The following is a 25,513-nucleotide window of genomic DNA, read 5'->3' on the forward strand; positions in this document are numbered from 1 at the left end:
ATGGATGGTATTTTTGTTTTTCATTTCATTCAAATTCAAAATAAAATAAAGAAAACTCGTATCATATTATTATTACACCGCTAAAAAATCATGAGAGAAGAAAAAAGGAAATCCAAAATATCCTCCCAAAAACACATATCCCATCAATTACAACGTAGATCCGAGCCCGGGAATCCCAGCCGGCGCCGATGCAACCGGAAGGGTCCCCGCAGGCGCGGAAGCCACCGGCTGATCAGGAAGTACCGCCGCAGGCGCAGTACCTACCGGCGCATCAGGATCAGCTGGCAAAACCGGCGCGGTAACCGGTGTCGACGGAACCGCAGAGCTAACAGGTGCGACGGGGAGCACCGGGTTCGCGATGGTAGACCCGCTCGGGGTAGTAGGAGTGGTAGGAGTGGTTGGGTTCGTAGGAAGGGTGGGAGTCCCACCGAGGTCCAAACCGGGGATACCGGTGAATTTTCCTTCCTTGAAGTCCTTGAGAAGTTTATCGAGTTGGTTCGCATCCAGGTTTCCGAGTTGTTCGATCGCGCCCGGTGTGGCTTTCAGGATGTCAACGACGAGGGATGGGAGTCCGAGAGACGGTAGGAATTGAAGAATCATATCGGCTTTATCGACACCCGGGATCGTTGGGATTTTTCCGGCTTTTAATTCTTTGATCGTTGAGGATAATTGACCACCCGGTAGATCCGTGATCTTGGAGATAAAGCTGTCCGGTGCGGCTTTGATCAAGTTTACCATGTTATCGGGAACGCCCAAGTTTGGAAGAACCTGAAGGATCAACTCCTTCGGAGCGACACCGGGGAGATTCGGGATTTTTCCAGCTTTAAGAGAGTCAAGGCTGGACTTCAATTGACCGAGTGGCTGTTTGATCATCTTCTTCAGCATATCATCGGGAACGGCGCCGATAAGCTCAAGCATGTCCTTCGGAACACCGAGGGTTCCCATGAGGTTTAGACCGATCTTCTTGATCAAGGATCCACCGGCGTGAGCGGTGAACGTCCCGGATTTGACCTTGATGATGTCATCCATGCCAGCTTCGTGGGCGGCCAGTCTGATCTCTTCGTCAGTACCCGAAGCAAGTTGCTGGAGAGCGTTCAGCTGTTCGACTTCATGGGTCCAGCGGACGGCTTGTCGACTGTACAGTCGAGAACCATACGGGGCGGCGAGAGCTGTGGCCGTGAGCAGGAAGGAGGTGAAGAGGATTGATACTCTCATTTTTGATATATTAAAGGGCCTGCCTTAAAAAAGAAGATAAAATATTAAAATGGGAGATAGACGGAAGAACTAAAAATCGATAAAAGATATATCGACCTGGACCAGCCAGTATAGCAAAAAGAAGTGAAGATGAAAGGAATGCTGTGGCGGAGGAAGGATTCTCTGACCTGTCGACTATTACCTCACCGGAGGAACCATACTCTTTATATATATCCCCCCCCCCACAAGCACAGAAATGTATATTTATCATTTCTCCAATTCTGTCTCTTTCTAATACTGCGGAGTGTCACGGTGTGACAATGTCTGGCGTTGTGGATGAAACGGCCCGCCAAGCACTGTCATCTAGCCGCAAGGAGACGCACCAAACCGTTTTAGCGGTTCCTCCCAAGGAACCGTTGCACCTTTGTGTTTTAGCGGGCTGCAGGAAAGATACTGGTAAAACCGGTGCCTTAGAGATCCGTGGTGGCTGTGGTTAACGCTTAGAATAAATCCCATCGAGGGAGAAAACAAAGTACAGCTTGAAGCCATACGGGTATGGGAGATGTCATGGACAAGTTCATTAATATAGAGCTCATATGTCTATCATACCACCCTCCTACTGTGGTGGTATCGCATAGTTATCTTACATTGACGATATTTGTCCTACGACGGTAAAATCAGACCAACTTACTGATATCGGGTGTCGCGACGAACTTTCCCTTCAGCTGTCCCATTCCCCATGCTCTCCCCTTCGGTTTCCCTCTCTCATCTAACGCTCCACTCTCCTTCTGTAGGACCACGATGTCTTGCAAGAATTCGCACTCAACACCTCTCTGAACCTCGAACTCTATCCCGCCAAATACCATTGTGACTCTGCCCGATCGGTGAACATTTAATTTTCCAGCCGTGCCTGGCGGTAATCGTGCCTTCTGAACTTCCGCAAGGGTGGTGTATTTTGGTCTGGTTCCTTCTTCCTTCTTGACGGTGGTCTGATGGGATGAGCTGGCGGCGGCCGGTGCCGTGGAATCTTCTTCCTTAACCTGGGCCTCTGCGTCTTCAACATCCTCGGCCGGTTCCATAAGTGGTAAGACGGGCGGGAATTGGAACAAGTATAATTTGTTCTGCTTCTCGTCCGGTCGGGGTTCGGGAGGCGCGGCGGCATCATCCTATCGATCCGCTGGTCAGCAAGGCTCTCTTCGAAAATCTCGAGAGCTCGATAGGACGTACCATATCGTGATCTCCTTCGGCATCCACGCCTCTTTCCGGTAGTGTTGGACCCAGCTCCCTCAACATGGAAAATCGGTCCACTTCGTATCGATCGATTTCTTCGAAATCTTCCTGCGACTGAGGAACGATTATATCCTTCTTTCGGTTCTCAGATCTCGACCTCGCAATTTGCTTCCGTCTTCTATCTTCGGGCGAACTCGACTGCTTCTTTTTAATCTGTTCCGGAGACCTTGTGGTTCTTCTGGTGGCTTTTGGGGACTGTGACGGTTCGATTTTAACTAAATCCCAGGTGGGTTGGTCAAATCTCCTCCGAGCCTTCCTAAGACTAGGATCGAATGCTCACCTCGCGGCCCTGTCCCCGAGTCTCTCCTCTCGGATCTCGCTTTCCTCTCTTCCAAAATTTCGAGATCAACCTCCTTCCCCTTCCCCTTGACATCCTTCTTTCCCTTCTCTTCTTTACCTCCACCGCCACCCTGCTGCGCCAGTTTATCAACATGCTCCCTCCTCTCGATCCTGACCGGTGCGAACCCCCTAACCGATGAATATTTCCTCTCCCCTTCCCCATCCTCCTCGTCATCACTACTGATCAACTCGATCATCTCCACATCGACCTTCGGTCCACCCTCCGAGTCTGATGATGAATAGAGTTCATCTTTGATCTGTCCGTCCTCTCCGACTTCGCGTTTAAGCTTCGACCCACCCGCTTTGTTAGTTCGGAAAGATCGTGAAATGCGTTCTATCGAAACTTTCTGTTTTCCGCCCACTGTAGTAGTTCATATGAGTCATTAGTTCTGCCGTTCCGCATAAAGCTCGTAGCAGATTGATGATAATTATGAGGGAAGGCTCCTTACTAGTGATGACACTCCCCATAGAAAACGGCCCCGAGGCAACAGCGACCTCATCCCGCTTCGGACCACCATCACCTCTCCCAAACTCACCCCTCCCCCGTCCTCTACCCCTCGCACCACGCCCGGAAGGTCCACCGCGTGTAACTCCAAACGCATTAAGTGAATCATCTTGCGGTGGAGGATCATATTTCCTATTCAACTGCTCTCGTTCCCTACACGATCAACCATCATCACCCGTCAGCTACTCATCACGTCCAGAAACGGCAAAAAAGGACGTACTCTTTGGTTTTCCTTATCGTATTCTTCGGTGCAAATTTTAATTTCGGCTTCGGTCGTTCTCCTAGTGCGAGAACGGGCGGTTGGACGGTTGTTGATCCGGAAGCTTCAGCTGTAGCGGCGGCGGCGGTACCCCTTGCCGAACGGAGATTTGGAGCAGCGGGGTTATTCAGACCTTCGAGACGACCGGACGGAGGTGGGATGGCGAGAGGAGTGGATTCGATGGGTTCCGATGTCGACGGTGGTTCCGATTCCTGAACTTCCTTATTAGAATCTTCCGCAGCGTTAGAAGAAGAAGCAGCACCCCCACGTGGCCTCGCAGGCCGTGCCCGAGGTTTTGGTGGCATCCTCGAAAATCGGTGAAGGGGAGCGGTGGGGGTGGTGGTCGTAGCAGCCGTGGGTGGGACGCGAAGTTGAAAAAGGACCCGAATGACTGGTTCCTTGCAAAAACAAAAGCTCGGGAAAATTTATTATATCGGAAGAAGCAATTATGCATGAAAACAGGCCAAGCTTTTGGTAGCGTGGGCTCGCTTACGCCGCCAAGCGAGGTGCTATATTTAGACGTCAACCACAACGCATAACGGCCTACAGGGCTGTTTCGGCCTCGTTCGCCGTCAACTACTGTTAAGCAATAGGCGCTTAGGTACGTACGTATTGGATTAGACGCAGGGGCGGCGAGTCAAGGCGATTAAGATCTTGCCTCTTGCTGCTGAATAATTACTGGGCTGTTACGTGGAGACGTTTGACCCACATGCAGAACATCGGTGGCAATCGATTCGATTCCGATACGACTGTTTCCAATTGCGATCTCAGATCCGATCAGATGCATCTGTGATTGGTGGGCAAGTATTTACCACAGGTTACTCTTTTTCTACATCACATCGGAGATACCAGCTGAAGTAATTGTTTTTATATTCTTATTTGTATTCTTTCCATCCCCCTTACACGGAAGTAGCATAGTGAGTACTTTGAGGTATTCTTCCGCCCCATCGTGGAGGGATAGAAAATGGGCAAACTAAAAAAAAAAAAAAAAAAAGCATATCAAGTAGCAGCAGCAGTCAACAGAGAGGAAGAATATCGCTGCGTATGTAGTACAGTTTCTGAATGGAAAAAGCGCTTCGATAGAGCGAACTATCATGCAGGATGGCCTTTATCTCTGACTGTTATTTGTGCGTAGGGAGATGGACAAGGAAATTGTGATCGAATCAGCAAAGACAAAAGGGACGCAGAAAAACCTAGCAGTGAAATCAAATAACTCCGAAGCCATATTTTCAAACGAAGGATAAGGAAAGGCCGGACCGGAAATGAAATGGAGAGATAGGAAATACAATCAAAACCGATGACCGAAAGGGAATGGAATAGGAAAAGAGGAGCCCCAGACAAAGGAAAGTTATAATTGAGGAACCTATAGGAAATGAAGAGGAAAACACCGGAGGGAATACAGACACTAGAGTTAATACATGGATATATCCCAGGTTAAAGCGGAGGGAAGCGGAAGCAGAAAGAAAAAAAACCAATCTCGCAATCATGAATATTTTGCCGACTGAACCTGATATGCACCGACGCGATGAACTCAACAGTAAACAAAAAAAAAAAAAAGAGGATAATACAGGGTTAGGACTACAGGGTTTGCAAAGCAAAGTTCAAGAGGAAAGATATCGGAACGAGGAGCGAGTTTCGTGACGGCCGTCGTGTTTATAAGTCTATATGTTTGTGTTGGAGGATCGTAAAAGAAGAATGGGGTGAGTGTTTGCAAACGTTGGCGTCGTAGGTCGGATCGATATTCGATTCCGAGGAAGGAAAGCTGAATAGTGGCGAACTATAGGAACTAGGTGTACAAGATATACAAAGCGAAAGGAAACTTTAAAAACCATTCCAGGTGCTTTTGTTGAGAAAAGATATCCGAATCAGATGTTGGATGGGAGGAAGAACCGAACGGCGGCGGGGAGGGAAGGGTATATGGTCTACAACGGAGCGTCCGTTTAGATTTGCTCGGGTGTGAGCTTGCGTTTCTTTGGCTTGGGGGCCTTTGGTTTCACGATCCCGTTGGCGGCGGCGGCCTTTGCGGCATTCATGCGACCACGGCGAGTACCAGCTTCGTCCTCGCTAATACACTGATCGGCCGGGATGCCAGCATCCTTGCAGCGTTGGCAAGGACGTTGACGGTCGCATCCCTTCTTCGACTTGCGGCATCGCTGGCATCGCGGCTTTTGGTTTTCCTGGGGTTCGGGAGGGAGCATAACACCCTGTTGGACATACTTCCCTTCAGGGTTTGCGAGATTGGCAAGGGAGGTGGCTGCCTCCAAACCGTTGAAGCTTGTATCCGCTGCTGGGTATCCCGGGAAAGCGTTGAGTTGCGGAGCAGGGATGAGATTGTTGGCAGGCTTCTTAACCTTCTTAGGTTTGGGGGGTGCCTTCTTCCTAACACCGTTGGGAGGCGGAGGGGCCTGACGATTGGGAGCAAATTGCGACCTCTTGTGGAGCAGTGGGATCTCATCGTCTTCATCCTGATACTCGTCGGATGCGATATAATTGCTATCGCGGACATCGTCCTCTACTTCGTCGTAAGTAAGAAGTCTGCCATATCCGACTCTTACGGGGCTGGTGTGTTGGCTGTAGCCGTGAGAAACAGGGCTTGGGAGCAAGCCGCTGTGCGTCGGTTGGCCGTTGTAGTCAACATCAGGAGAGTACTGATGACGGATTTGGTGGTGGTGATGGTGTGAGTGGCCATTATTGGTCGGCTTCTCTCCCAAGCGCATCAATTGGATGGCAGCGTCTTCATCAGAAATGCAGGATGCGATCGTGGGAGCGGGAGTTGGCAATGCGACTCTAGAATTTGTGGTCGCGCTCGGAGGAGGAGTCGGTTCGGTACCAAGAGAGTAAAGATAGGCGGATTGGGGGTGAGGATATGTGGTTTGATGACCAGGCTGGGAGTAAGGGGTCAATTGAGGAGTCGGCCGTGATGGACTCGCGGACGACGAAGACGGAGGACCGAATCTATTCGTCATCTCCGGGAAGAGAGGGAGTTCCTGTGTTGCCTATTAGAGAAGTGTGAAAAAAATATTTTTTTGCGAGATAGAGGAACATACCGAGCTCTCGAACTTTAGTCGCTTCCTCCTAGATCCTTCGAGGATGTTCTCGACGGAGATTTCGGCGCTGGCGACTGGTTCGATTTGCTTCCTCGAATCTACATCAGGAGTTGGAGTGCTTGATGCATGCCTCTTGTTGCTCCTCGACCTTGACATAGCTGTAGAAGCGCCACGGGGTTTGTTAGGGCTGCTTCCTCGGCTATCGCGGGTGATGTGCAGAGCCTCTCCCAAGAGCCTGACGAAAATATTTTGGTTTTCTCGGACATTGTTATAGGAGAGGATGATGCGGTTTTCGTTCTCATCCTCAAATGAAACACGATGGGACGACACGGCAGTTGGGCCATTGGAGAATAAGCCGAAGAAAGACGTGATTGCGGTTGTGATGGATGCGGTTGTATCGTGAGTATTGATGGTGAATTTAACGTTAGGGAGGTTGCTCAGGTCGCTTGTGAGCTCAGCGGGGTCGGTGATGAGGGTGAAGTTGACGTGTTTCGGCATATTGGGCGGATGAGGAGGAGTCACCAGGGGTTCTCCGGTGGGAACAATAGGGGTTGAATTGGAAATTTGATCGGTCAAGATGGCTTGGAGATTCATGATGTCCACCGGAATATGATTAAGGGATTACAGATGCGATCGGTAGAGTGGCTATCTAAGCAAGAATAGGATTCGTTAGATATATATAACGGAAGATATAAGGGGGATTGGAAAAATAGGAATCAGAATTAAAAGTACCTTGAAATGTATCCCAGAGAAGATACCGGGACCCGGATTAAGACGGAAGAGAAGCTGGAGAAACCGGAGGATCACGCTAATGGTGACCTTTGAGGGTCGGGAAGGCTGTTATGATGAACTGCATCCGCGATGAGCAAAGAGGACAAAAAAAATCAAGACAAAAAAAAAAAACCAGGCAGGCCGAGAGGACACGGAGAAATGGAGAGAGAGAGAGAGAGAGAGAGAGAGAGAGAGAGAAGCGAAATAAATGCAGGATGAAATGTACTGAAGATGGATGGATTATTCTGATGAGTGTTGGATTGAATGGGACATACCAGCCAGGTCGGGTGTTTTGCTGTCCAAGGAATGGAGAGAAGATGAGTAGTCGACGCTCAGAACAGGGAGCGAGAGCCGACAGTGGAGAATCGGGGATGAAGAACGGCAAGAAAAAAGGGCTCGATGCCAGCGCGAGCGAATATGAAGGCAGGATGAGCAGTAGGTTGTGCCGGACGCGATAGGATGGAAGGGGGGATGGATGAGTGCGCTGTTGGTTGGTTATATCCTCAAGCCAACAGAAGCAATAGCGACAAGCGCAACAGCCTCGAAAAAGTGACGAATATTGGAATCGGATGGACGGGATACGGACAGATCCCCGATAAAATGTGGGAAAGTAGATATAGACCGTCTGCGAGAGCAGGTAGATGGCGTGTCAGTGCCTCAGAATTGAGGAGTTTAGATGGGAGATCGGTGGATGAGATGGGAGGATGGGTGAGGTTGAGTTGGAAGTGTGTGCGAGAATAAGAGGGCAAAGAAGAGTATGTGCAGAAACAGCAAGTTTGAAATGGAAGGATCGGACGACGTTAACGTTGGATCGATGGATTTCAATCGAACGGAATCGAATCAAATAATAATTCTCAAAGACGATGAGACCAACAAGAAGAGAATAATGGACAGCGACAGCGACGGTAATAGCGGCGATAGGAATAAGGACAGAGAGCAAGTTGGAGAAGAAGTATATAGATAAAAATGCTCACTCACAAAAAGGTATGATTATGATGAAAAGGACAGACAATATATAGTATCCTTCTACTCTTTAACTCAGTTCGTGAAGAACAAGATATTAAAAAGATGAAGATGAAGATGAAGATGAAGATGAAGAGGAGAAGAAGGCCTGGATCCGGAAGGGGAGGGAAAGGGAAAGGGAATCTCAGAAGTGGACCGAGAGCGAGGCGAGAGAGGGAGAGGGAGAGGGGACCGCCAACAAGCACAAGCACAAGATCCGAATCGAATCAATCGGTTACCAAAGAAAAGCGACGTTTTTGTGCGGCAAGCCTACTTACAATTGGAAGATCCCGGCGACGAAGGGAAAGAAGAAGAAGGAGAAGAAGGAGAAGAAGAGATACGATACGATCGATGCCTGACCGGAGATGAATTTACTTGGACGGTTATTGGCGACGACAATGATAGATGGTGATGAAAGAGGAGAGATAGATAGAGCGTTAGTTAGTGTGTGTGGAGTAAGTTGGCTCGAAGATTGCGAATCGAAGTAATCGACAGTGGGCGAAACGACTAGTTTGCAACCCAATTCCACTCCATGTGTCTGTCTGTCTGTCTGTCTATACCTGTACCGTCGACACGATGACATTCAGCTATTGTATAAAATATATAACTTTCGCCCTCGAATCGCAACCTGCGCATGTGTTCATACCCGGTCGCCGTGCTCTTGGGAGTCTGATCGTGCTCCTATATAAGACTCACGGTCATCCGCTGACCTCGCAGCTTGCTTTGTATCTGGCGATATCATATCATTTATCCGATCAAAAGACTGAAGCTGAAGCTCCGCATTTGCCGGGTACATGCTCGCACAGTCCCAAGATGGTTAATCCAACCCTCGGTCTCCTGTTTATATTGAGCCTACTTTTGCTTCCACTCTTCGACGGGCATTGGCTCTGTCGAAGATGTGTGTGTTCTCCTCCTGCGTTCAGATATCGCCCGGGCGTCGGTCTCATCCTAGCCCTGATTGGCCGCTTCGACGCTGCATCCACAGCTTGCTTCAGTCGCAGTCATGCATGAGAGTACATAAACAAAACCGAAGGCCCCGGTCGTTCTCTCCACTAGTCGGACACTCTTTGTTACCTTACTTGACTTGGTACTTTTACTTTTCTCTTACTTGAGTAATTAGAAGTAAACATTTCATTATTTATTGCCGCTCTTTACCGTCCACCTTTAACTGCGCCTTCGAAGGAAATGGGTATTAATGTTAATGCGCAATTCCATGACGAAGCCCGAGGGCCTGGGCTGATACACTTCGCATCCCTCGAACAGCCGGTGTTATCAAGTCATGTTATAACGTCAACGTTGACCACTAACTACTGTGGATCCCCACCGCTTAGTTGACTACTAAGAGGTTATTATGTATTCACTAACTGTCACTTTTCCGACGGCGGTACTTTGTATGTACACACTCCTTATTGTGCGCATCATCACCATGAACCCTAGCCTTTTTTTTCCCTCGTCCACATTCATATTCCTACTTCCATTCTTTTTTTTTTGTCGCCTTCGATTTTGAAATGCGCTCTCCAGGTTTCTAGGGCCTGATATGATCGCACAAACCTACTAATAGACAGTTATACTAAACCTATGACGAAAAAAAAAAACAGCTCAGTTCCCGCCTGTCGCAAAAACTCTCACCCAATTTTCGCCGCCGCCGGTTCCAATTCGTCGTTCGCCGGCCGAAAGGCGATTGTGTTATGATCAAAACTGTAATTTTTAATTGATTTTAATCTGTTGGGCCTTTTCTCCACTTCAGCTGCTTGCGCTTGTGTATGTATGTATGTATGTATGTATGTATGTATGTATGTATTGTACAGCACTAGCTCCGAAGCCTGGACCTTGGGCTACCTGTCCAACTGGCCAACCTCCAGATATCTATCACCTGCAGATGTGCGATTTGCAAAACCATCGAACGTTGTACATGTCTATACGGTAATGCATATATACGCTCGCAGCAGCAGTCCTAGGAGGTGGTGTCGCATGGCTTTGGTGCTGACAGGCGTCATCAAGCGCTCGTTTTTTCTCCTTCCACACCCTATCTTCGGAAAGAGAAGTAAAAAAAAAAAAAAAAAAAGGAAATCCAAAAAGAAAATATAAACCTGAAGCAAAGGAATCTGGCGGTATCTCCAGGCGTGACTTTATCATCTGCGCCTTGCCGCCTATATATAAACTTTCTCATGAGAGCTCGAACCTAAGAAAGAAAATCGCTCTCACGATCTTGCGATCTTTAAGGGCAATAACATTTCACATACATCCACCGTCACCTCCTCCTTCCCGTCTACAAGCCAGGCCTTTCGAACATTTCCCCCTTCTATTCCCTTTTTTTGTGTGTGCGAACCTTGCGCCGCCTAGCTAGCATATTTTCATCCTTTCGGTCGCATTCGATGCATGTGCGCATTCCTCGAAGAAAACACTGCTGAACAGAGTAGGTGCACCACCATCACCCATGCTTTCTTTTTAGCGGCGGTATGTACAATACACAAAACAATAATAATAATAAAATCGTCTACATGCAAAATCCTGCTGTTCCCATATCCAAGGGTGATAACGCCAATTGCCAATTGGCGGTGTCGGCAAAGGCCAGGACGTCACCCGAGGTCTCAGGTCGTTTCCTTTCCACCACAACCAAGGCCTCGCCTGGCTCAAGCGTTATCGTTTACGGATATTTCTCGCAAAACTCTCTTTCCTTCAGACCTTGAGGAATTTCTTGGAACAAGGAATGGAAGGGAAGAAGAAAAGAAAAATACCGAGCTCTTGATCCCGCGCCCTCCGCCGTCGCACTGTGGCTTCTTGATCAATGGAATAAACGTCCATCGATGCTGGGCCATGGTCCAGCTCTTGTACACCCCCCTGTTCGGTCCGCTTCCGTTGTATACCAAGTCCACCATACCTAAGCCTTTTGGCATACTCAATACTAAAGCCGATTACTAAAGCTATACTACCCGCTTAGCCCAAAACTACTTCTAAAAGCAGAGGCAATACGACACAGGAGTACGTTTTGCCTCCCCTTCTTCAAATTCCCACCCTTTCCGTTCAAAAAGCAAGGCTCAGAGACATTGCCATGCAATTGCAATACGGGAGAAGCATGATGGGCGGCGGAGGAGGAACCACCGTCTGCTGTTACTTCTCTCTCCCCTATCATCCATCGGGTCCGCCTGCAGAACGCAATCATGCAAGTCTTGCCTAAGAACGGTCGCCTTTTTCTTTATTCCTCCCTTACGAAGAAGGCCGAGAAAAGCAATGGGATCCGACTCCTCTGCTCAGCTCCCTCTATCGATCTTACCGCTTGATTGCTTGCTGGGCTTGGTTGATTGTCCGTTCGATTCCCTCTGGATCGAGTTCGGGAAACCTTTAATTGTAGCGGCCGGATTTTAAAGCTGTTTAGTTATGCGCAAATCGACGACAGTTGTTCTGGGCGTGCGCTCCGCTTCACTACAACATTTTTGGTATACCGCAGTTACAGATGGGAACTAACCACTGCGAGTCAGACCCAACCAACCATGGCCTATTCTGACACTTTCACGGCCAAAAGAAAGGAATCCAATCATATCGGACCTCCGTCCGCCATCCGAAAGAAAACCCAACATAACCTGCCTCATGATTTTAGGTTTCGCAACATTTGAAACTTACCACATAAAGAAAAAGTGATCAAAAGAGCGCCGCCACCACCGCTTTTTATAACACTCCTGGATCCCTCGGAGTCAAAGAACATGAACATGAAATACAAAAGAAACCGACGTTCCGGTATTATGATGATCATATCTGAACTGTTGAATGAAACCTTGCTCGGTTCTTTCGATGCCGACGGACGTTCTCCTCCCAAGAATTCTGCGACGACAGATCGCAACTAAAACATTTTTTCTTAGCTTGTTATATCAGGGTTCGAGGACCGGCTGCGACTTGAACGGATTTTATCCCCGAGAGTATCATCGGTAGTTATGCCGCATTACATATATGCACAATCGCCTCATTCCAGTCTCGCATCGATCACCACCCACTGTCGATTCCAAAAATGGTCCGCCTACCGATCATTCGACTCGCCATTGAGATTCACTATCTACGCCGTAACAAAGTCACTAATCCAACAGCTACATACGAACCCTCCAGTATAGCCTTTCTTACAATACTAACCAGGATGTCTAACCGCACGCAAAGAAACCATCCTTCCCCAGCCAAGCAATTTTCGTCAACGGAAAAATATCCCTCTTGCTGAACTTCGGAAGACCTAGCTGATACTGGGGAGGGAAGGGAGGGGTTAGAATCCAGTCTAACCCTTTCCCTTACTCTCTCCCCTTTCCATGACCTCAGAAGCAAAAAGAGGGGGGTAAAGCAACAGCTCGAAACCCCATTCTGCCTTGCCTGATGGAGTTTTTCCTCCTCGTAAGACGAAACACAGCTCCCATCGACGGCATCCCAAGCGGAAAATCATCCGCTATCGTCCGGAATGAATAACAAAACCGAAAAAGTAAAAGTATAAATGACCTGATTACAACTTCAATCCGCGCTGAGAAAATGTGGGGATACGAAAAGAAAGCGCAAGGTGAGGCCAAAAAAACGTATTGGCGTGCAGCGACCTTGTCTGATCCCATTATCAATCCACGACACTTTCCCGCTTCCTCCTCCCTATTTCGATACTTTGAACGGTCGAGAAGACAATGGGGTTCCCGGGTTGCCTTTTTGTAGTTTACCGCTTGAGTTTAGTGTGATGAGACTTTTCATGAATTCAACTTGGGTTGGTTTTTTATAGAATAGACCTCCCGTATGATATGCCCCATTTTTGCCGCTGGAAAAATTACCATTGTCGGTATTCAACTTGCCGCTGAGGGTTTATCATATGATACGATACAAAGAAAAATATGGCTTGGTTAGGCTAAATCTTTCTTTCTCGCAACCTATACTGTCCGGCGGCGTCAGATGTTGCAAAATGTCGTTGTTTTCCACAGGTCGTCGACGAACACCCATTTTTTTCCCCACACACATGCACCCAACCACACGGCTCACAAGGATTCCCGGGATAGACGACGGCAGGGCCAACTCACCTACAAGGTAAGTAAACATTTCGAAGTGAGGGGTGAAAATAAAAAGCCAGGAAGTGTACACAGTGAAGAAGAAGTTCCGAATATCTGAAACGTATGTATTCCTTTAACGTATATTTGTTTTTTTCCCCTTGACTTGCATCGAACCGCTCTTCTTTCTTTCTTTTTGCCTTTTACTTTTCACACGACAAGGGTATGGAGCATATGTATGCAGAATGCACACAGAAAGGTGAGAAGGAGGATTGTTACTCAAGTTGTATCTTTTGTGTGTATTGGTGAGCTCAAAAGTACACTTTTATATTGAAGTTTTTAGAGGAACCCTGTATTCTTTTTTTTTGTTGGCCTCTTTTTTTTTTGGTTTCGCCTCGTCTCACCGGTCTAATAAATCAGGTTCATCGGCGCTGCATGCATGCATGCAATAACAGCGAGGCTACATTTCTTTTCTTTTCTCTTCATCCTTTTTTCGCAGCCACAGATATAATTCTCATTTACCGAAAAAAAAAAAAAAAATAATAATTACACAAAACGTTTACAATTTAACGAATTCTAACTGGAAGTCAACAAAAAGCCGGGGGTAGTAAGTAGCTAGGGTGGTGAAGAAACTTTATGTTGTGAAAGAAAAAAAAAAATGAAAGAAAGGACTTCCCTGCTCGACATGTTTGTGTCAACTTTTTGTGCTGGTTCCGCAGGCGTGGCAGACGTTTCAGAATGAGATCTCTTCGGCGGCGAGGCAAGGGAGGTTGGACGGAGTGGACGGCCTAGACTCTAACATTAACGAATGATAACTGAGAAATTAAAAAGAGATCTAAAATCTGTCTCGCGAAAAGGAGCAATCTTTGGAAAGGAGGGAGGGTGGAAACGTACGGACGGGCTGAGGAAAGGTCTGAGAGTCATGGTTTCGTACCCGCTTTGCTTAGCCAGCTATCCAAGGTCCTATCGATTACGATACCCTACACTGGCTTTGCCGATGAGGGGATGTTCCAGTTTCTTGTGTTTGAGGTCTTTTACCGTTTCCGGCAATGTTATTGTTTTCCTTTTCACAAAGTGAGCACGGACTTATCATGGGGTAGGTACATAGAGGAGGAGTCAGCGAGCGATAAGCTTTTTCACCGTCGTAATCGTCTGGAAGTGGAAATGCCGATTTTTGTTTACTTAACGATCGCACACTTCCTGCTCCGTCGACTTACATGTACATGAGAAGATGAGGGGTAGTTCAAGGTAGCTTTTTCGAATTCGACATGGGCGCATGTGATGCTCACCGTTCTGTGTCATTCGCTGTTTACATATTGCCTTTCTACGGGACATCACATTGTGCATTACATTAGCTTCTTCATGAGATATTAGAATTAACAATTTTGTAAAAAAAAATAAAAAGGTGCGTATCGCCGTCATATTTTCTCCCCCGCAAAAAGAGTAAAAATATGTTGGAAAAGCTGGCGTCGTCGGTTGTAGGTCTGGAACCCTTCGGGCGAAAAACCACCAAAAAACAGGGAACTTCCCACAGAAAGTGAGTCATGTGATACCGCGATGGACCAAAATTGTAAAGCGACGTGGAAAGTGAGTTTTTGGTGCTGGGAAGACGCGACGGGTGCCAAGACTTATTTTTTTTTTTTTGTCGACGTCATGGATGGGCAAGCTTGGTGCTTGGCAACTCATGCAAAGGTACCTGCGCACGTGAGGGAAAAGCATCGGGTCGGGTGCTGCCATCCCATCCGGCATCCCGACAGTGTCAAGCTGACGAGATGAGAAGGGATGCGAAATTCACCATGCTGTTTGAGATTTTGAGAAGTTTTTCATGTCCGTTTGGGCTCTGGGGAATGCAGCGGATGCGACATTAAATTGTTCCGGATGCTGTGTATTAGGTAGACCGCATGCAATGACCTGTAATTATCAAGATACCTTTGCCTAAAACTTTGGCTGTTATGTTTATTCGCAGGCTGGTCAGGACGGGTAAAGATGCTTGTTTCTGGTGCAGTGAACCGTCCACCCGCGGGTGTTGACTCTCACGGAGTGGTTGGTTGTGGCTAATGGCGTTGGAGTTGCTGTGGGAACACCATCCACCAGCCACACCTTGGAGGAGTTGTGTTGTGGCCATTTGACTGGTGGATCGTTTGACAGCACGTGATAATCGCAGCTTTTGTGTTGCCTCGCTTAGGGATCGATTGTCCCGCAGCTTGGCCATTTTTGGTAGCATATTTTGATTTGTTTTGCGATTGGGCAACAGACCTCAACACCACGTCGCTTTCTCTCTGTCGCACACACACACTTTTCGACTTTCTGTCTAGAAAATCTTCTGTCTGTTCTCTTTCTCTTAATCTCCTCTTCCTCTCCCCACCACTCTCCCCCAACACACTTCTCTTCACTCCGACAGCAAACCACCAAGTGAAACCTCTCATCGTCTCCAATCACATCACCAAGATTGTTCTTTATCCTTATTCTTCTCTCTGTCATCAAGCTCATCATAAATTTGCCTCGGGTGGTCGAAGAAAACAAACCATCACGGACTTCTTCCCTGATTGTTCCTCCGGTGCTTTTTTGCTCTGCTGCACAATCACCTCCCTTCTCCATTCCTACTTCTCATCAATTGGTCCTTCCCACACCCGATTGATTCCTTTCGTTTGACCTTCATCCTTCTCACGATTCGATTCCATCGACTGGACCTCGTCTCGGCCTCTTGATATCCTCTCTTCTGCTTCTCCGGTATCTTCTTTTGTACCGAACAACTTCACATCATGGAGTCTCAGGTATGTCGTCATCCCGTCCTTCCCGTCCTGAAACAACCTGGTGCTCTCCTGATGCACCTACCCGGCTGGTTTCTTTGTAACGAGGGGAGCAAGCAACCAAAAAAAAAAAAAAAAAAGCTAACAACACTCCAGACCCAGCGTAAGACGCGTATCTTCGATGAGAACGATCCGGCCGTCATGGCTGCAGCCGGCCGTCAAAGGAAAGGAGCCTCTACTGCTAGCATCAAGTCCGCCGCCAGTACCCGGCAACGAACAAGTCAAACAGCTAAGCGCGTTGCACTTGTCGATTCCACAAGGTACGAGGCATCCGTCACTAGCAATGGTACTAGCCGCACTTCAAAGGGAAGTTTGAGCCAGCCAGCCGCTCGTGGCAAGCCTCTTGCTGCTAAGAGCAACGCTTCGCTTGCAACCGGTGCTAAGTCCACCAAGCAACCCAGCAGTCAGCAATCTGCAACAGCTTCGATCAAGTCGACTATCTATCGTGATCCTCAACAGACCAAGGCTAAGGGCCCCGTTGGGAGCGGCCAACCCCACACCAGCATTGGTGCCGAGTCTCATACTCGAGCCCCACGCCAAAAGACTGCCGTTTTCAGAGATGAACCGGTCACTCGTCCAACTGCAGACAATGTTTCTTCTTCCGTCTCTGAGGATCGTGCCCGCGTTGGACCTCTCTCCACCAAGCTGTCTAACAAATCTGTTAAGACAGACTCCAAGGGAAAGAAACCGGCTCTTAAGGTTAAAGAGACGGAAGCCGTCCCGGAGCGACGAGAGCGTGTTGATGTTATCGAGGAGAATGAAACCGAGAACCGAGGAACCGGTTGGGATGATGACGACGATGGGATCGTTCGCTTTCACAGAGTCATCCTTACTTTCGCAGATAAGCCTTGTCTTGCGAACCTTCCCGAAGAGGATGAGGATGAAGACACACTGGTCTATAACCCGATGAGACAGCTTGTTAGGTCGAAAGGGAACGAGAAATGGAAGTGCTTTCCGGCTAGCGGTTGGAGCTCTCATGAGAAGGATACTCGGCATTTTGGCTTCGATAATAAAGAGGACGCGGCGGTTGGGGAATATGTTGGACTCGTGGAGGACTATCTCTTCCAAGGACTGGAGGAAGAGTATTTGGCCAGGACCCGAACGAATGGAGAGGGTGACCGCAACAGGGTTTATCCCCGCTATACCAGCGCCACCGATCGAGAGGTTGTCCAAGGCATCATGGAATATGCTAAGAACCCTCGTTGTCTATATCTGGACGAATTTAAAAGCCCCAACTTCGCTCCGGAGTATACCCCGGACATCGTGAGACACATGTGGGCCGTTGATACTAAGACCCAACCGGATCCTCATTACATGGACACTCAGCCGTATCTGGGTTGGCACATGCGAGGCATCCTGGTTGACTGGTTGATCGAAGTTCACGACCGATTTCAGATGGGCATCGAAACTATGTTTAACACCGTCAACATCATTGACCGATTCCTTTCCGTCAAGGTTGTCCCCGTCCACCAATTGCAATTGGTTGGCCTCGCTGCGTTATTAATCGCCGCTAAGTACGACGAGATCACGCCTCCTGGGATCGACATGCTGGTCTATATGGCAGACCACGCATTCACCGCCCGGGAGATCCGTAGTTGCGAGTACGAGATATTGGTCGCCTTGGAGTGGAAGATTTCTGCGCCAGGCCCGATATCCTTCCTCAATTGTCTGTCTCCGGCAGACAATTGGGATGCGGATGTCAGAGACCTGGCGCAGTACTTCCTGGAAGCTGCGTTGACCGAACTGCGCTTCGTTGGGACCCCCTGGTCGTTCATTGCAGCAGCCTCTTACTACCTGTCCATGATCATCTTGGACACCGGGCGCGGGGAGTGGACCCCGGCCCATATCTATCTCAGCGGGCATTGCGCTTCCCAGCTGGCTCCCGGGGTTCAAGTCCTCATCGAGATGATGGACACCCCTGAAGAACACCACAAGGCGGTGTTCACCAAATACAATAGGAGGAACTACCGCAGGATCGCGGGGTTCGTTGAACGATGGATGGTCGCACAGTTTGCCCATCCCGAAGAGCCTGCCGAGGGACGGGAGCGGGAGAAGGAGATCCAGATCCGGAGGGGAGTGGATCGGGATCGTAGGCGGAGGATGAGGGACGAAGCTGACCGATAGGATCGGCGACGGACTCCCTCGTCTAATGCCTGCGGTCCCGACGGGGGGCTGACGGCGGAGGAGGTGGAGGAGCTCGAGGACGAAGACAGCTTCGCGTTCACCACCAACACGGAAGAGGTGGAGAGGCTCGGCCAACTCATCGAGTTGGCCGCCTCGGGGCCGGCGCCGCGAGCCGAGGACATGGGAGCCGAGCACGTTCACCATCACGGTGAACAGTGCGTTTATTGCTCGTGGGGGCTCCCGGAGGGGTTTTATCACCTTTGAGCGCAAGCTCAACCCTTCTTCCTCTTCCTCTCCTCTATTTCTCCCTCTCTCCCCGATGGCCGATCCGTTTCCTGCTGTTTTTGTTTTACGTTTAACAACATCTCTGCCACGGACGAAGAACAACGGAGACAAGTGTTAATGCTCCAATCTTTGTCATCACAATGGTCACGTTTACATATCACGACTATTCGATTTACGGTGTTTCGGGGGTGGGTCCATGGCGTTAATGGTGTTTTCTACATTTCTCTTTCTGCTGCCGTCCCTTCTCAGGTTTTGTTCGAATGTTTCCGCGAATAACCTCTAGTTTAGCATATCTTCGTTAGCGATAGATGCATATTTTAGCGGTGAACGAATGAACATGATCTTTAAGATTTTATCGACCCGTCTGGTCATCCATTGTAGTATTGTAGAGTGTAGCCGCTGTAGATGTATAATTGTAATTTACCCCGGGTTTAGCTGATTGGCTTGCTTCTCGGGTTAACGGTTAGCTTACATACTCTTCGATATAAGAAAGTACACGGTTGAGGGGTCTGGCGACGAGACAAAATAAAGTACCGGTGGGAGAATAAGTTGCTTGTGAATGTGGTTGCTCCGTAAAATCCACCTCGGACCCTGAATACGCCGTCTTCGCGGACTTGCTCGAGTCGGACTTCACCAAGATCGAAAACTTCCAAGATGATACCGACTGGCGGCCGCAAGTCTGGGAACTGGTACCAATTTCATTATATATATATAGTTACGAACCACCAAAACAATCTACATGATCCCAAGAAAGCCCTCGGCCCCTACGGCCGCGCAACCCGTCCCGAAGCCATCGTCCCAAACCCAGCTGTCAATAATTTTAAGGGAATATACGGTGGACATGCTGGTTTAAAGCTCCTCGTTCCAAAGAGTTACACCGTCATCAGGGGCGAGAAGTACCTTGTCGGCGCTGAATCGGATTCTACTAGGAACGACATGTTTTACGGGACGTTCGGACTGCGAAGTAGGCGGGTGCGTGTTTTGGATTCTATTGGTATTCGATCGTGGACATTTGTTTCCCTCATTCCGCATCATCCGGTTCTCCCACCATCCAACCAGCGCTAGATTTTATCTTTGTCTAAGATCTCGATCTGATATATATACTTCAGTATCTAAACATTGCTAACATGAAATAAAAAATATAAAATAAAAAAGGTACCACGACGGCAACCAAGAAATCGACATCGAACTCCTCTCCCGCGAAATAAACACGACTCACACCACGATGGTGAGCAAGTATGGACGATTTCGAATATTACTTTGTTTCCGCAAGAAGTGGGGCATTTGGTTATTACGCATTGGTCGAATGGGGATTTACCGTATTTTTTCAGCGATGACGTTTCGAGGAATGCGACGTTTAATCGGACGGTTTGTGAGGATGTGAAAAAGAGCGAGGGGGTGTCGGGAAGTGTTTGGGGACCTGCGGCTCCGTGTTCTGTTGTTCTGTGTACTGATGCCTATGGTTAGTGGGAGTGATACACACACTCTCTCTCTTCCTCTTCCTCTTCTCCTTTCCATCTTCTTTCCTTCCTTATCCCTTTTGGATTGTTCATTCTTGTGGTCTCTTTGATGAGCGCTGTAGAGGCCTTGCTTTTTTATAGGTGTTACTAGGGCGGACTGGCATTATGGCGTTCACTGTCCCTCCCATTTCTTCCTTGTTGTCATTATAAACCGTCTCGGAGGGAATACATGGATCATGCTTAATAGATATGTCGTTTTCAATCATATGGAAACCAGTCTTCGATAGAATCTGACGGCGGAGGAATAACCCGTTCTTCCTCACAGCATTATTACAACATCTACGAACTCTTCTCGCTGAGATATCCCATGCTGCGAATATCCCTACGACCTCTTTATCTCGAATTAATTAGATAACCCTCTTCATTTTTGTTATCTACAAGTACTTTTCATGGTAGTACTTGTATACAGGGTATCAAAAACATGCACAAACCAATTCTTTTAATCCTACGCCTCCTCGAGCGTTGCCCCTTCTGTCGAAGGCTGGCCATCTTGAAAAGGTTCATCAACATTCACCTCCTTGTGCTTCTGTACCCTTTCGGGTATCTTAAGATCCTCTAACTTGTCACCTTTCCCCAACAGTTCTAGAATGAACTCACTGTTCCTCTCCTTCACTCCTCTCTTCCGTTCCACCATCGCCTCACATCGCTTCAAACTCTCCGCCAATAACGTCTTCTCATTATCCCCCCAATCCAACGCAAACGCCGCCAAAGGCACCTTCTTCTCCTCCTTCAAGACTTTCATAAACTCTGTATCAACATCCATATCCCTTCCTATCACATGTTCAGTAATCCATCGTACACCCCTCTCATCGCGTAGTGACATGTATGCTTTTAATAAGATCGTAAGGGCCACTATATCAAATTTTGTCTGTTTACCCCATTCTGATGATGCCACTGCTCGCATTATGTCTACGATCATTTGGTATTGTTTTCGGTTGTATAGTACCGAGATGCTGACCATGAGCGGATAGTGTGGGTTCTTTAGATCGTATTTATGATAGAATTGGTAGATTTCTGCTAGGAGTTTCTCGGTGGGTGGGGTTAAGAGTATTGAGTTGATTTTTGATTTAGTCTTTGAGGCCCGATAGCCGTACACGGCCGATAAAAAGGACCATGCGGGTTCTGAAAGGGCGGTGTGGATTTCTAGCCCGTGCTTGGCGGATAATTCGAGGATTTGATTGAGAGTTTGGGATTTTGCTTGGTTGTGGTTGAATTTTAGTTGGGTCCTTTCGGCTTGTGTGGCTTTTCGAGGATAATTCGGACGGGCTGGGAGTAGGAGGACGGATTTGAGGGCTAGGACGAGAAGATGCTGGGTTGGTCGGAGGGATTGAGATATATGGGCTTGGAAGATTTTGAGCGATTCGAGAGGTTGAAGTTCACGGATGTGAGCGATCATGCGCAGGGATGTTGTGTCTTTTGTATATGTGTCTGCGCCCTTGCGGATTACCTTCGTAGTTGTTTTGGAGGATGTATTGGCGAGCATGTTAGAGACGATGAGTTCGTGGGTGTTGGCTGTATTTGGGGTGGTGGAGTCTTTGATGGTAGAGAGGAGACGGCGGAGAACGGGTGGACAGGCGTCTCCGCTATTGTCGATTTTGGAGATTAGGGTGTTGATAAAGACTTCGGAGGGTGGGTGGTTGGATTCTTCCATCTGTTTGAGAAGGTTCTCGAGTTCGGATTCGAGGGAGTCGAAGGGGGATTTGTCTAGGATGGATTTGAGGAGGATACACCAGGTTGCTGCGTCCGCTGGTGCTTGTAATCTGTCTCTTAACTTGTGTATTTCGTCTAGACTAATTCCAGGATGGTTGGAAGCACCATCGAGGAGAGCGTTCGCGGTGAATCTTGTGATGGCTAGTCCCTTTTCTCGGCAGACTTGGAGCAAAGGCTCGATGCTTTCCCATTGACCGTACTTGGCAGTGGCGGAGAGAATGCCGTTGTAGGTTTCTGCGTCGGGCGTGTGTCCAGCGTCCTGCATTTTGAAGACCCATTCTGATGCTAGATCCAACCTTCCATTGTCGACACATCCTTTTATAAATATCGAAAAATGTATACTTTGAGAAGAAGGGAAGAAGCTTTCCACCAGTTCAAATACTTTCTTAAGAACGCTAAGTTCTACCCTTAACCGACGAATGCCTTCAAGGAGGGTTTGAGTTAACCGGGCACCGAATCCGGTGGCAGTGTCCTTTGCCATCTGGACGAAGTATATGGCTGCTTCCACTTTGTTCCTGGCGAGAAGTAGTTTGAGCTGCGTGACCATCATATCTTCGGAAGGTTTGCGTCCAGTTTTGTATTTTTCTGTTAGAGCCTGGGCTGTTGCTACTCTTCCGAGCTTTCGATAGGCTGTAGCTGACGACTGTATGGTTTTCATGTCCAACTTTGGGTCATGCGCTTTAGAATATAGAGAAGATGCAATTTTTCGGTATTGATTTTCCTTCGTTCCATTTTGAGGAGTGCCTTCGACTGGAGATCCCTTAGATTTCAATGGGCGAGGGTTAGGACGTTTTAGGAAGTCGCAGATACGGTACTCTAGGTTTCGGTTGTCTTCGTCTATAGTTGTTGTGAAATGCTTAGCTTGAAGCTGTTCGGGAAATGGCGTGGTATTATTTCTCCTAGCCTCAGCTTGACGGCGGCCAGCATTCGCCAGTTGGACTTGCCAATTATGCTTCCCTATTTTCGGTTTCCAGGTTCCTTTGGGAGCTGGAAGAGGTTGTGACAGCAGCGTTGAAGATTGTGATTGGCTAACACTTGTATGCATTGCCCTTGTCTCTGCTCTTGCATCCGTATGTATCCCTCTGCTGCTAGAGGCCTGGTGGATAGTGTTTTGGGGAAGAGATGCAGATGCTACTGGCCGTCGACGATTCCGCCCTATAATGCTTGTATCCTCGTAGTCTAGTCTCAGCTCTGGCTGCCGGCCTTGTAACCCATGCACCACTCTATTCGCTGCTTTCTCTTCCCTCTGTGATATCCCACAGACATCTGATTCGTCTCTTTCCCTCCATCTGGCGTTTCGGGCACCATTGCAGGTCTGAAGGGGCCACAGACCCATCTGCCGTAGCTCCTCGAGCTCCATAAGATCGGCATTGCAAGCCGGGAGCGCAGTATATGGCCGGTTATCGACAATGGATCTCAGATACCGGAGGGCCCTGTGGGAAGGGGCTTTGAGGTTCGAGGCATGCTCCCGAAGAGCACGGGTCGTTTGGGTTTCCCGGGCCATCTCGAAGTAGTGGCCGCGGGGAAGACTATGGAAGTATCATTTGATGGAGTTTTAAGGCGCCCGGATAGCCCTCATCCGACAATGGAGTCGGATCGTCGATTGGCGATAGTTCTTGGGACCGGTTTTCGGAGTCGTTAATTGTGGTCTGATACATCAGTTCTCGGTTGTGTTGACTTTGACGTTTCGATGCCGTTCACGTGACATCCAGGCATCTTATTTCGCACCACGCGATGCTCTCTTCCCTTTCTTCTCCATCGCGTTTCCACCTCAGGTAAGTACCCTCCCCCCAAATATATTTAGAGTTCCGAAACCTCGCAGCTTCGGAACTTGAATGCTAATATTATATCTATAGATAATGAAATCCGAATTCCTTGAACAGCCCTCCTTTTCCATGACGATATTTAGAGAGCACATGACTCTTGGCCCTCCTTTACACGAGGCGTCAATTGCGGCCTCTTTGTCAGGCTTCGCATACAACCAAAATGGGTGAACAATAGAACGGAAATCGTAGAAATAGTGCCCGGGTTTTTCCTTCTTGGAATGGATGGGTGGAATTTGTCTATCTGGGCTCGCGTGTCGGCGTTTATGAATGGGAGATATCGTTGGTTTGAAGGGTATCTTGTTAGGTGGAGTTTGGTGCTCGAGATTGGTCTTGATAAAGGGCTTCGAGGACGATAATCATGGCTCGAGTCGAAGACGCGCCGGCGGTTCTTACCGTGCCAGTGCTGCTTGTCTATGCCGACTTTATATTTCTTTTTACAGTTTTCAATCGGATGAAGCTTCAAGGTATGTATCTTCTTCTTCTTTACAGAAGAGGCCTAAATTCCAATGCTAACAGGTGATTTAGACATTCTACAATCTCGAGTATTTAACGTTTGCACATCCGTGTTAAGATACATCTTATCGCCATCTTTATACTCCCGAGTAGTATCCGTCATTCTACCTATATGGACCTAGTGATGAAGACAAGCCAATATTGAAAGACTTTATCGACTTTCCACTTGGTGGAATAAAGATAAGGACGAGGCCAACCTGGATGTATACATATCCGTGTGTTCGCCATGACGACCATTAGAGAGCTAATCTGAAGGTCTTTTTTCGTTTTCCCCCTTCTCACAAAGATAAATAACATAACCCTCTTTTTTTTTTAAATTCTTTGAGGTTTCTTTTTTATCGAGAGAAATTTCGTTGGATTTGGCCTGGTGATGATTTCAAGTCCAAAACTTGGCTAAGTTCGAGATGGCTTGGGGTAAGATATTGGATTCGGTGAATGCTGGTCCGGATCTTACTTCAGTCCGCTATGAAAATAAAACGAGAGCTATGGTCTGAAGGTCACCTCTATCTTTACAATTATCCCTTTCACTGTCCTTTCTATGAAGGTCTTTATCCATGTCATCTGCAGCGCTTATTTCCTCAGTTGTGTGCAATGGAAAATTTTTTTATTTTATTTCTCGCCCATGCCAGATGTCAGAATTATAAAAATAATATTTCCGACTAAACGTCCGAGCGAACGGGTGTTCGGAGCTTATTTCTGATCCGTCCCTTACTTCAACTTTCATACTTCGTGAATTCATGTATTTCCAACCACGCTATCGGGTCCATTTTGAGCCGACAGTTTTACAACCAATCGACTTCGATACCAAACAACCGGCACGGCAACAGCCGATATTTTCTTGCATAGGCATTTTAGGTCTGTCTTAAGAGATGATGTAGTTGGTTCAAACTGCCCCCACATCTTCGTTCAAGTTGGCCAAGCCTAAAGCTAAACCATCGACTCGACTGTTGGCGCACTACTTTGCCGGCCGAAAACCGTTAAGTCTCGTGCGGATTTCTAAGCCGGCTTAAGCTTGGTATTCAACGAAGGCCTAGCATAGTCCCTAGTTCGAAGCGGGCGCTTTCCTGTTTTCTTCCACGTTCCCAACATCTTCTCTTACCTTACCTTTATAATTATAAGATTGTCCCTACCTCATACGGCTGTATACAGGTCTGCATTCGAGGCGCCGCCGGTGGGAGCTCGCAATGATAAGGATAGTATAGGACTGTGTCGCACTGCAGGTGAAACAGGCACAGCTGCACAGGGTCCGATCCCGCCTCGCCAGTTAAATCGAATCTGGACTTATAATTAATTCCACCATATTTTTGTTATCTATTCATAT

General features: G+C 48.0%; 8 protein-coding genes across 8 annotated transcripts; 4 read left to right on the plus strand and 4 right to left on the minus strand.

Annotated features, from left to right (window-relative positions):
* Positions 1–147: 147 nt before the first annotated feature.
* On the minus strand, positions 148–1,215 carry DFL_006329 (uncharacterized protein; the record flags this gene model as incomplete). Its single annotated transcript, XM_067635732.1, has 1 exon — positions 148–1,215. One exon carries the CDS (start codon positions 1,213–1,215, stop codon positions 148–150), a length of 1,068 nt encoding a protein of 355 aa, XP_067490132.1.
* Positions 1,216–1,871: 656 nt separating this feature from the next.
* Positions 1,872–3,892, minus strand: DFL_006330 (uncharacterized protein; the record flags this gene model as incomplete). Its single annotated transcript, XM_067635734.1, has 5 exons — positions 1,872–2,360; positions 2,422–2,699; positions 2,765–3,184; positions 3,273–3,481; positions 3,549–3,892. The coding sequence occupies 5 exons, from the start codon at positions 3,890–3,892 to the stop codon at positions 1,872–1,874; spliced, it is 1,740 nt and encodes a 579-aa protein (XP_067490133.1).
* A 1,635-nt stretch (positions 3,893–5,527) lies between these two features.
* Positions 5,528–7,228, minus strand: DFL_006331 (uncharacterized protein; the record flags this gene model as incomplete). The annotated part of the gene is made up of 2 exons (XM_067635735.1): positions 5,528–6,574; positions 6,635–7,228. The coding sequence occupies 2 exons, from the start codon at positions 7,226–7,228 to the stop codon at positions 5,528–5,530; spliced, it is 1,641 nt and encodes a 546-aa protein (XP_067490134.1).
* A 958-nt stretch (positions 7,229–8,186) lies between these two features.
* DFL_006332 (uncharacterized protein) lies at positions 8,187–8,766 on the plus strand (the record flags this gene model as incomplete). Its single annotated transcript, XM_067635736.1, has 2 exons — positions 8,187–8,310; positions 8,474–8,766. 2 exons carry the CDS (start codon positions 8,187–8,189, stop codon positions 8,764–8,766), a joined length of 417 nt encoding a protein of 138 aa, XP_067490135.1.
* A 7,400-nt stretch (positions 8,767–16,166) lies between these two features.
* DFL_006333 (uncharacterized protein) lies at positions 16,167–18,338 on the plus strand (the record flags this gene model as incomplete). Its single annotated transcript, XM_067635737.1, has 2 exons — positions 16,167–16,178; positions 16,311–18,338. 2 exons carry the CDS (start codon positions 16,167–16,169, stop codon positions 18,336–18,338), a joined length of 2,040 nt encoding a protein of 679 aa, XP_067490136.1.
* A 939-nt stretch (positions 18,339–19,277) lies between these two features.
* DFL_006334 (uncharacterized protein) lies at positions 19,278–19,688 on the plus strand (the record flags this gene model as incomplete). The annotated part of the gene is made up of 1 exon (XM_067635738.1): positions 19,278–19,688. The coding sequence occupies one exon, from the start codon at positions 19,278–19,280 to the stop codon at positions 19,686–19,688; it is 411 nt and encodes a 136-aa protein (XP_067490137.1).
* Positions 19,689–20,588: 900 nt separating this feature from the next.
* Positions 20,589–23,357, minus strand: DFL_006335 (uncharacterized protein; the record flags this gene model as incomplete). Its single annotated transcript, XM_067635739.1, has 1 exon — positions 20,589–23,357. The coding sequence occupies one exon, from the start codon at positions 23,355–23,357 to the stop codon at positions 20,589–20,591; it is 2,769 nt and encodes a 922-aa protein (XP_067490138.1).
* Positions 23,358–24,037: 680 nt separating this feature from the next.
* On the plus strand, positions 24,038–24,314 carry DFL_006336 (uncharacterized protein; the record flags this gene model as incomplete). Its single annotated transcript, XM_067635740.1, has 2 exons — positions 24,038–24,143; positions 24,205–24,314. 2 exons carry the CDS (start codon positions 24,038–24,040, stop codon positions 24,312–24,314), a joined length of 216 nt encoding a protein of 71 aa, XP_067490139.1.
* Positions 24,315–25,513: the final 1,199 nt, after the last annotated feature.

Source organism: Arthrobotrys flagrans (assembly GCF_004000055.1).
Source record: "Arthrobotrys flagrans strain CBS H-5679 chromosome Unknown unitig_9, whole genome shotgun sequence".
Taxonomy (NCBI): Eukaryota; Fungi; Ascomycota; class Orbiliomycetes; order Orbiliales; family Orbiliaceae; genus Arthrobotrys; species Arthrobotrys flagrans.